The sequence below is a fragment of the Rhineura floridana genome, chromosome 5, assembly GCF_030035675.1.
Source record: "Rhineura floridana isolate rRhiFlo1 chromosome 5, rRhiFlo1.hap2, whole genome shotgun sequence".
In the NCBI taxonomy this organism is placed as follows: Eukaryota; Metazoa; Chordata; class Lepidosauria; order Squamata; family Rhineuridae; genus Rhineura; species Rhineura floridana.
Genome location: NC_084484.1, coordinates 101,223,795 through 101,235,313, shown reverse-complemented (window position 1 = coordinate 101,235,313; position 11,519 = coordinate 101,223,795). Strand labels below are relative to the sequence as shown.

The window sequence follows — 11,519 nt, the reverse complement described above, 5'->3', positions numbered from 1 at the left end:
ACACCTGTCACCTTCAGAACTGTGAGGCATGTCAGAAACTGGCCAATTGTGACTGGGGGTTGAGTTGCACGTATTAGGGTACTGGCACAAAGCTGCCCACCATGGGTTGAGTTGGTGGTACATTGAAGTGCACGCTGCCTTGCCAGGTGCCTGTGCACTGAAATTCATACACGGCACTTCAACCCATGCAAACACTTCACAGCCACCTTCAGAACATGCCGTGTCAATGGTTTTTCTAATCTACTTTCTAAGAGGACACAATACGGGCTTCAGTGGAGCCTCACAGTTAGTAGTTTGGTGGCACTTTGCAAAACCAGCTAGCAAAGAACAAAAGAAATGCCAAGTAAGAATGGAGCTCTGTGTGGAAAGCTGCAGGATGAGGAGCTGCACCCCACCCCTATGTCACAGTTTTGCCCATCTGCTTCCTTTGTTCTTAGCCTTTTTGCCACCTTTTCTGCCGTCTCTCTCTTTGGGACCTTTTTCTCTCCTTACATTCTGAAGCCCGAATCTGAATTTCCCTACACTTTGCATCCCTAGTAGTTTCCCCTTATAGCCCCACATCGACACCCTGCCATTCCCATCATCCTTATTTCCCTTCGCCATTCAGTCCATGTAGTGATTACAGGTCAGGGAGCAAAATCCTCTTGACGGCGAGGCAGGAAAGCTGAGGGCACACCAGCTTCATCTGTTGCTCTTGAGCATGCGCGCACCACCCCGGCGTGCTCCCTGATGGGCAGTCGAGAATGTGACCCTCGGCATTTGCCAAGTCTCCGGCTTAATCCCACTCTAAGGGCAAGGAGGACGGAGTCGCCATAGCTGGAGCGCGAGCCGTCCGAGAGGTGAGGCGCCCCACGCAGCAGCGCCCTTGGGCAGGCGGACGACGTGCACCTGTCACCTGCAATCAATAAACGCTTTCCCACCCTAAGGAAGTCGGCATGGCAGAAGCGCAGGAGCCGTTTGAACCAGCTCAGGCAGTGGATGCCGAAGAAGTGCTGGAGAAAGGCGGGAACGAGAACGCAGCGGTGGTGGACGACAGGGAAGAGGAGGAGACGAAGAAGCCCCCAGCCTCCACCTCTGGGGAGGACGAAGCTCAACGATTAACGCCTGAAGAGACAGCCCGGGAAGAGGAAGGTGAGAACCACGAGACGGAAGAAAGCAGGTTCAATAGCCACCAAAGCCAAGGAGACGGACAAACGACCCCGAATACTGAGGAAGAGAAGGAGGAGGACGAGGCTGGTGAGGCGAGTCCAGCAGAACTACCTGGACGGCAGGACGAAACGGGGGCGGCTGAAGGTGAGAGCGCCGAGGCCCCAGCCAGCGAGGAAAGCTCTGAGGAAAAGACGGAGGGCAGAGACTCCGACAAGGCGCCCGTTCCCGGGGAGCCTCAACCATCAGAGGGAGAGTCGGGCGAGAGGGCGAGTGTAGAGGAGCCCGTCGACGGAGAAGGAAGCCCTAAAGAAGCGGAGCCCGCACAACAAGAGGAAAAGCCTGGTGAGAACCGGCGGGCGAGTGATGAGGAGCCAGTCGACAGAGAAGGGAGTGCTGAAGGAGGGGAGTCCGTTACAGAAGAGAGCGTCGCTGGGAACGTCCAAGAAGAGGAAGAGTGCGGCGGGGATGAAAGAGAAGAGACGGTTGAAGAAGGGAGCGAAAAAGAAAAGCCCGATGGAGAAGCTGAGGAGGATGAGGGAGAGGGAGATGTTGAGGAGGGCAGGGCCCAGCTGGGAGAGCAACGGGAACCTTCGGAGGCTCCAACGGGAGAAGAAGAGCTTCTGAGGGGAGAGAGCCCGTCAAGTAATGCCCAACGTGAAGCAACTCTCGTAGAGGAGGAAATCGAAGCGGAAGGGAGAGAGGGGAGTGAGGAAACCCCAGAAGACGAAGATGCCAGCACAGAGGAAACAGAAGCCAGCGGAAATCTCGAGGCGAGCGCAGAGGAGGGGCCCCCAGCCTGTGGATCAAGGGAGTCTCCGAGGGTGGATGCTGAACACAGCAACCACCTGCAGGGCGATTCTGCTGAGGGACCCGTCGAAGGGGCTGAGGGAGCGGGTGACACGCTGGGAGTGAATGGCATGCAGGGAAAAGAGAAGGAAGAAGAAGAAGAAGAAGAGGTGGCGGCGGCAGAGGAGCAGATCCCACTCGCTACGCCAGTGGAAGACGGGCAAGAGCATGACATTTCGCTCTTCGTAAAGGTAAGGTTACATTAGCTTGGAGAACGAGCTCGTCGTTCACAGATGATTGTGAGGTTATGCGGGTTAGCAGCTCGGAGTATGATCGTCATGAATATGAATGGTTAAGGGAGGATTGCACGTTGTTACTTTTTAATGCAGCCCAACACTCTGTGCGCAAATCTACATCTTTGGACTTGGCATTAGTTAATCCCCTGGTTCCTTACTCATGCTGGTGAGCGTGGTTTAGAACCCCCACTTTGCATGTACTGGAAAAATCTTCGTGTTTATTACTTTGTGAGTAAAATGTAAATATAGTGCCTTCAAGTCGATTCCGACTTATGGCGACCCTATGAATAGGGTTTTCATGAGCCTGAGAGTAAGTGACTGGCCCAAGGTCACCCAGTGAGCTTTATGGCTATGTGGGGATTCCAACCCGTTGTCCAACACCTTAACCACTACACCACACTGGCACAACAGGTCAAACAATCCTTTCTAAAGTGATCTGGAGTATGCACCCCAGTTAACCATTGTTGCTGCAGATCAAGAGAACAAAGTAGCATGAAGCTGGACCGACTTCTATTGCTGAGTTCCAGAGCACTGTATCATACTAAGAGCCCTCAAAAACTTTCCCATTCTTTCTAATCAGAAATTAAAATCTTTTGTGTTTCCAGGAGGTTGGCACCACATATGGCAAATTGCCTTACCATATTCTGTACAAGATTACAGATATAAGCTACATAGATCCATTGGTTATTATAAAGTACTGTTATGAGTTTGGGGTTCAGATGGATAATTTCTATGAGTCCCCTTCCAGCCTCTGATTTGGAATCCTGTGCCTGGGGGCAAGATACCCGCTCTGCTGGTCAGATGAGTTTCTTTTATTAATCTAATAGAATGGCCAGGTGGGTTAATGGGTCTATCAGGTGCCCATCAACTGGTGAATGGGCCAGGGAGATCCTTTTGTCATTGAAACTCTTCAGGAGAGTGCCCCCCCCCGGGGGCCAAGGACAGGCTTCTGTTTTTAGTGTGAGAAAGGCTGGGAACTGGAGGCAGGCAGAGAGACTGTCTCTCTGCTCCATGGCTTTGGGGTGCCTCCTGTAACCCTGATGGGAAAGCAGTGTATTGGACTGCTGATGCCTTGAACCCCTCCATCCTAAACTCAGGTTGGAATGTGTGTAAATAAATAAATCATATTTCATAAAGACACCATAGTCTCCGCTGACCTTCTTTCCGAGGAAACCAAACCCTGGGCGAGTGCAGGGACCCCTGGAAATCACACTGCTTGGAGACTGGGGTGGCGCGCAACAGTACATTTGCTAATCTAGTGCTGTTTAAATGTGCCAGATGGAAATCCAGATTTACTAAAATGGTTTGGGTATTAAAGTCTGAGATAAATCTGCTTTTGACTTCATGATTGAATAGGGACATATTATGGAGCTGTGTCATGCTCAAAAAGCAGCACATTCTTTACAAAGGTAGAATTGACAAGTGATATCTATAACATTACCAACAAGAAGTAGAACTAAGATATATAAGAATGTAAGAATAACTTGCTGAATCAGGGCAATGAACCATATAGTCCAACATTGTGTTCTTGCAGTGGTCACCCAGTTGCCCCTGGGAAACCTGCAATCAGGATATGAGTGCAAAGAGCACTCTCCCCTTCTGCAGTTTCCAACAACTGGTATTTGGAAGCATACTGCCTCCGCCTATAGAGGCAGAGCATACCCGTCTTGGCTAGTAGCCACTGATAGCCGTTTCATCCATGAATTTCTCTAATCCTTTTCAAAATCCATCCAAGTTGGCGGCCATCACTGCCTCCTGTATTGCAGATACTTTTAACTTTCCTCATGCCACTCTAAAAAAGTGCTTAAAAAAGTGAAAAGGCACTCAGGTTTCAGGCACAGGATTTGTTTATTCAGTATTTTTTCCTTCTGGTAGCTGTAGTGTCTAAGTTCATTATCCTTCCATTTTCTGAAGGAGAATGGTGTCCTTTTGAAGTAAAGTGGAGAATAATTTCAAAACCTCTGTATGGGAAAATCAGATCATGAGGAACTATGGACATCTGTAATGTTGAATATTGCATTCATCTGTTTACCCAGAAATCAATGATGTTCTGCAGATGTTTGAGGCTTGAACATGCATGACAACTTGAAAATTTGTTGATTTAGTTGAGTGGAGCCAGTAAAAGAACATGCAAGTTGCAATCAAAAGAAGCTCAGGTTTAGAGCTTTTCATGTTACATTTTAAAGCCATACAAAGCATTCAAGTGACTGAAAAGGCATGCGGATGCATTGCTATGATCTTTATTTCATTTTAAAACCAGTGCTTCATCATTAAAGGTCCCAGGGTGGTATACAATATATCTAATTAAAACAACAAAATTGCATATAAATATTATAACCATTCATAAACACTAAAAGAAAACAATAAACACTAAAATATTTTGTAAACAGCTCTGGAATCATGCAGAATGAATAGTGGTTTAAAAATGAAATCATTATTACCATTATTATATAATTTAAATAAAATTTAAACTATTATATCTGCACCATAGCAGCATCATAACTGCAGTTTGTCATAATTCATAATCTCTCAAAGGCCTGGCTGAAATTATCTTTTAAATGACGCCAAAAATGGCATAATGTGGGTGCCATTCACACCTCTAAGGGGAAGGAATTGCAAAAGTGGGATGCCGCAAGGAGAGAAGGCCCTATCCTGCATCATTGCACAATATACTACATCAATCAGTGGGGCCAGGAAAAGAGCCTGCCCTACAGATCTGATGACTGAGGCCAGCTAATATGGCGAGAGAAGTTCCTTCAAGTATTTGGTTCCCAACAGTGCAATCCTATATATATTTACTCAAAGGTAAGCCCCACTCGATCAGACTTACTCCATTGTAAGAGTATATAGGATTGCAGCGTAAGTCATACAGGGCTTTATAAGCTAGCATCAACACCTTTAATTAGACCCAGTAGTGTATAAGTAAGATCCTCCGTAGTGCAGAGTGGTAAACGGTGGTAACGCAGCCGAAAGCTCTGCTCACGGCCAGAGTTTGATTCCAATGGAAGGAGGAAGTCAAATCTCCGGTAAAAGGGGTCGAGGTCCACTCAGCCTTCCATCCATCCGTGGTTGGTAAAATGAGTACCCGGCATATGCTGGGGGGTAAAGAAAGGCCGGGGAAGGAACTGGCAATCCCACCCCATATATACGGTCTGCCTAGTAAACGTCGCAAGACGTCACCCTAAGAGTCGGAAACGACTCGCACTACAAGTGTGGGGATACCTTTACTTTTAGTGTATAAGTAGCTATCCCGGTCCAGGAATGGCTGTAATTGGCAAACCAGGCACCACTTGGGCTTCTGGTGACAATAATTAATCTAGGAATATTCTAAAGCTACGTATCTGTTCATTTAGAGGGAGTGTGAACAGACCATTTTTCCTGTTCGTAGACATGGGAACCATGATAAGAATCTAAAGAACTATTTCAGAAGAACTGCAGCTCCCTATAGATGAATCTATCATTTTTATCCAGGCAAAAACTTGTCATGATGTAGAAAACATCTCATATATGAAAATGTTAGTGAGGAGACCTGTCAGAGAACCTCATAATAATTTCTTATTTATATAACACAACTAATATGTACTAGGGATTGCACATTAATTAAAAACAATAAAAAGGCCCTGCTCACAGGTTTACAATTAAAATAGTAACTTACACTTTGCAAGATTTGTCTGGTTTTTCTTCTTCCCATGTGAAATATAGGGTGGCACTATACATTACACACATATATGTGGGGAAAAAATAGCTGGGGGGCAATATAGAGCAGAGAATCTATGAGAATATGTGTGCTTAACTCTTTCCCTACCCACTGCTTCTCTGCTCAATATTACTCTTCCACCCCAATTTCCCCACTGTGGGTTTCCTTACATGTGTAATATATAGTTAGCCATATAAAAGTTTTCAGCAGCCCAGTGGGCCAGTAAATGAGAACAAAGATGGAAAACTCAGCTGGTCATGTAGGGCTGGCCCTACCATTAGGGGGAATGAGGTGAGTGCCTCCGGTGGAAGATTCAGGGAGGGAGCAGTGACAAGAGTTTATTATTTAATTAATTTATTTGTTGGATGTTGCAAGACACACGACCAACTCTGTGCCCCCAAAACTAGCCTCCTGCCCTCAGGTGCAGTGGAGGAGGTGGTCTCATTTCCATTGTTGAAGTAAGAGTCAAGTGTCAGCCAGGTTGGCTTCTGTACATGCGATGGACGTTGGGGTGTTATTTGTTCCATAACTCAGGCAGCAAAATGTCTTTCTTGGGCCAGCCCTGTGGTGGTGCTTACTGTCATCCCAGGTCTGGAGAAAGATAGACATAGAAAAGGAGGCTCAAGGGCCACATTCCCACATGAGCAATCTTCTGAGGACTGTATGCCAGTGATAGATAGCATCCAGAGGCAAAAGTGGGTGGAACAATAGCTGTAACATTTACAGTAAGCGACATTCCAGCCACACTCAAATCAGTTATTTCTACACACATGTGCACGCACACTTCCATCCTCCATCCAGGCATGCAAAAGGCATTGTCAAAGTTCAAGGACTCATACCAGCTGCAGCCAGGCAAAAGCACTTTCAGAGGCTGCAGAAAAGGGCTAGAGGAGAATGTAGCCTGGGGAGACCCGAAAACCAGAAAGACAGGTTTGTAGAATCATATTTACCCCCCCACACACACCTCTGATATTCCCTACCCCCTATTCTGTGATCCCTTCAGGCTACGCCCCTCCGCAGGCCACGTCCCTGAAGAGCTGGATAGGCTGCTTCTGAAAAGTTAAATAAACTGGGAGACAGATGCTTCAGCAGAGAACTTGTAAATATGCACACTTGCATATTCATGCTGTTCTAGGAGATTCCAGTTAGTAGGAAAATGTACAGATCCATTCAATCTAAGAAGTTGCACTCTATTACGATTAATTATTTATTGATCTGTGAGAGTAGTAAGTTACCTGAACTCATGGGTGTCTACAAAGGGCTGCTACTGCTTATCAGAATTCTTTTGTCTATTTTGGCTTTTGGTTATTTGTTCTTCATGTTCACATTTTTGAATAACAATTCTTTTTCTGCAACAATGATCAGCAGAAGTGATTTTGAAAACAGAATAAGAGTGTGGGGAAAATCCTAATGCATCATAAAAGAAATTTGGAGCAATTCCACACTACTTTTTTTTGTATGTGTATCCCCTAATGTTCCAAAAGAAGCACAAGATCATATCCTTTATATATTTATCCAAATGACATTTTAAACCAGTGAAGTCCTTTGCTTCCATAGTTGTTACAGTGAGATTATTTCTGGCCTCATATGCTGTGTATCTATCCAGTCAGCTTAAACTCCCATCCAGTCCACACTTCCATGTAAATCAATCTTTAACTTTTTTTACCAAACAACTTATAAAAATAGATGATCAATTACTTTGTTGTAGAAGAAGGGTTAATGGGTGGTTGAATCTGAATGAGACAAAAGTATGGGTGATATAAAAAGACAAAGCAAGGTCAGATAGCAAGGCCAGAGGGTGTTTTTTTTCCTCCTCTGAGGAGGTTAGATATTTTACATACTAAGGCTTGATCCATACCTAACAGATCAATAATGAAAAAATTAAAAAAATTCTAAATATGGAAATTAGGGGCTAGTATAACAAATAATACAATGCCCAGTTGGGACAGAACAATTATTTCAAATGATTACAAACCCTAATAATAGAAAATCTTTTATTTCCAGCCTAAATTGATTAATATTAAGTCATCTTTTATTGTGCCCGCATGCTTTTAAAATTTAACAAGCTTTACTGAATCTCTCCCTGCCCCCAAATATAATTTCCCTAATTGTCATCCTCTCTGGGAAAATCAGTTATATCAGTTTTTGCTTTTCATCTTTTGTTGCAGTACTACAATTTCAGATAAGTAAAAAAAATGGATATGCTGGTTCTTTGCCTTATTATGCAAGTATTTCCTTAACTGAAATGAGAAAGTTGTTTTGCTACTAAAGGAGTTTGGGAAAGTTCAGATAAGCTTGCATGCTTATACATAACAAAGCAGATCCTTTAAGGATTGCTTAAGGTTACTGTATTTTTTTTAACGCAAAACCAGGACATCACTATGGGAGCAGCAGAACATTTGCTAATGCTTTGAGGGCAAATCTATGTTCTCTGCTGTGAGACTGTGGCAACAGAGTGCAGTTAAATATAAACCATAGGGATTGAGATGAACACTTTGTCATTTTAGGAGTAAGGTTGCTTGTAGCCTCTCTTGATGGAAAAATGGCAGATACTCATAGGGTTACCAGATGTCTGGTTTTCAGCTGGATACTCTGACTTTTGGGGGCTCTCCGGGTCTCCGGATGACTCACCTTAATCTCCAGACTCTCAGCTTCAGTTAAAAAATTAAGTTTCTAGGTGGTCTGGTTCCTGAGAGATACACCAAAACATCAGCCACTGCTCCCCACAACTGTTAAATCTGTTTAACAGATCTGTTATAGCAGCTCATAACTCTAACCCCACCCTTTCAGGATTGTAGCCAATAAGTGAAGCCAGGGTTGTGATTTGTTGACCTCCAGGCAGTGCCTAGACCTCATTGCAATGCCAGAAAATGGTGGTTTTCCCATTTATCTGAAAATCTCATAAATTGGGTAGGTATACAGGTTTCAGGCTTTTTTCCCTCTTGTGTGCAAGAGCCAAACCCTGGGCTGTTGAAGAGGGCAGTGCTTTGATAATCTTCTCAATATGAAAACTTTAATCCAATACTTGATTTTCTGGGAGTAAAGCAATGCTAATCTCATGTACTTGGAATAAACCCCATTGAATTCAATAGGATTTACTTTTGAGTAAACATGGTTAGGATTGTGCTGTAAATTAATGGGACTTGTGAGTGAACATAGCAAAGAATTGTGTTTGTATTGTAAATCTTTCTCTCCCTTTCCATTCCTATTTTTAAAGCAATTCGGCACGGCTTACTTAGGTATCACAGTTTTTATTATGTAGGAAACTAAAAAATGATCTGCAATGACCAACTGGTTTGACAATAAACTATTATATGGGGTGTATTTTTATATCTGTAGTGTGTGTGTATGTATGGACTCTTTCCAAAAACCCTGTGAGGTAGGGTTGGTGATTGGAAACCAAGGCAGCTCACAATAAGAAATAAATCCCTTTAAAATCCAATAACCATAAAACAAGTATAAACAGTTGCAAAACAGCTTAAAGTGGCATGATTCTGAATTTTGGGTTTATTTATTTATTTATTGTATTTGTATACCGCCCCATAGCCGAAGCTCTCTGGGCGGTTTACAGTTGGGCGGTTGGGTGAATGAAGTTTATTTATTTATTATTTGATTTATATCCCACCCTTCCTCCCAATAGGAGCCCAGGGCGGGAAATGAAAGCACTAAAAACACTTTATAACATCATAAAAACAGACTTTAAAATACATTAAAACAAAACATCTTTTAAAACATTTTTAAAATGCTTTTAAAACATCTTTTTTTAAAAGAAGAAGAAGAAAAGGTTAAAAAACATATTAAAAAGCAATTCCAACACAGACACAGACTGGGATAAGGTTTCAACTTAAAAGGCTTATTAAAAGAACAAGTTCCTTAGCACCTGAGGCTGCAGCTCTCTGAACATTTCCCTGTTTGAGTAAGACCCATTAAATACATTGGGTCTTGTTTTTGAGTAAACAAACATAGGATTGCACTATAAATATCTGTACAGGTTGTGTAAATAATAAACATATTTGATAGTCATGCTTATATAAATATTTCTTCATACTGTGTCCCAATAAGTATTTGATTTCACACTATGGTTGTAGATGATTTTTTCCTCTACATTTTAAGTGTGCCCTTCTTGCTTGGGGTGGTCATGGTTCTCTGTTGCTTTTATCATATAGGCTGAGAGATGGTGAGTAACCCACTACACTTTATAGCTCATTTCCATTTTGAAAAATTAATTAAAACAATTTACATGCAGTCAAAATTTATTAAGTAGATCCACACAATACATTTAAAGCACATCCAACTCACATTTAAAGCACATTACTTCCCCTAAAGAATCCTGGGAAGTGTAGTTTCCTCCTCAATGTTATTTACCCTTAACAAACTACAGTTCCCATGAATCTGTGATGGGATTCATGTGCTTCAAATGCGTGTTGAATGTGCTTTGAATGAATCATGTGGATCTGCCCTAGGTATGATGTGCATTCAAGAGTGAATTGAAAAGAACAATTTTAAAACATACATTTTAAACAGGACTGTAGCTCAGCGGTAGGGCACATGGTTTGCATGCAAAGGTCCAAAATTCAATCTCTGGAAAAGGCTATTGCCTGGAATCCTGGAGAGCCAATGTCCATGTCATCAGTACAGAGCTACATGGTACCAAATGGCCTGAGTCATATAAGGCAGATTCCTTTGTTCCTAAAAGTGGGAAGAGACTCAAGGGCCACAGTGACTCTAAAATTTATTTATGTATTTTATTTACAACATTTATATACCACTTTATTGTAAAAAAAATCTCAGGTTTACAGAAAGAATTAAAACAATAAAATTATTGGCAAAAAAAGATAGACAGGTATTTAAAAACATTTCAAAATAATAAAACCAACAATGAGTTAAAAATAGATTTAAAAACACAATAACTTCTACATACCTGGATAGGCTTGTCTAAACAAAAATGATTTTAGCAGATGCTGAAAAGAGGTGTCTGCCTAATGTCAATAGGCAAGGAGTTTCAAAACGTAGGTGCTGCCACATTACAGGACTGATTTCTTACAAGAGCAGAACAAGTACTACGTGGCACCCATAACACGGAAAGCACACCTTGAACTTGGCCTGGTAGCAAATCGGCAACCAATGCAGATTTCAGAGCAGAGGTATTATGTGCTGATAGGATCTCACTCATGCCAGAGACCATGCTGCAGCATTCTGCGTTAACTGCAGCCCCCGGGTCAGGTTGTGCTGCTTGGGAATTTCTGTGACCTTGGCTGACTGGCTGCCAGGAATTTTTTAGTTTTGGTTTTCGGTTATGAATTCTGTCTGGTTGTGGGATGCTGAGTTGTCTGTCTTACTCATAGGAATCTTGTTGTGGTTGGTATGGTAGGAAAGTATCACTGTTTTTTTCATTTTCTGTTTACATTTCATTTACCTTTAACCTCATTTCCTTACATCCATAGAAGCAACAGCAGTGGTTCCATCCGCTCAGCTCAACCCCCTAAAACCCATTGATGATGCACCTTGTTGGTTGCATGACAGTTTGTTTCTTGCCCAATAGTGGTAAAAGAGAATTCACATATTTGGAAGTGTGGCTGCAGTTGTTGTTC

At 42.8% G+C, this 11,519-nt stretch overlaps 1 protein-coding gene across 1 annotated transcript in view; it reads left to right on the top strand.

Annotated features, from left to right (window-relative positions):
* Positions 1–802: 802 nt before the first annotated feature.
* CLIC6 (chloride intracellular channel 6) overlaps positions 803–11,519 on the top strand; it is a 41,228-nt gene continuing 30,511 nt past the window's right edge. Inside the window, exon 1 of the mRNA XM_061629475.1 lies at positions 803–2,186. Within this exon, the coding sequence (XP_061485459.1) occupies positions 936–2,186 (1,251 nt within the window). The 5' untranslated portion in view covers positions 803–935. The remainder of the gene's footprint in view (positions 2,187–11,519) is intronic.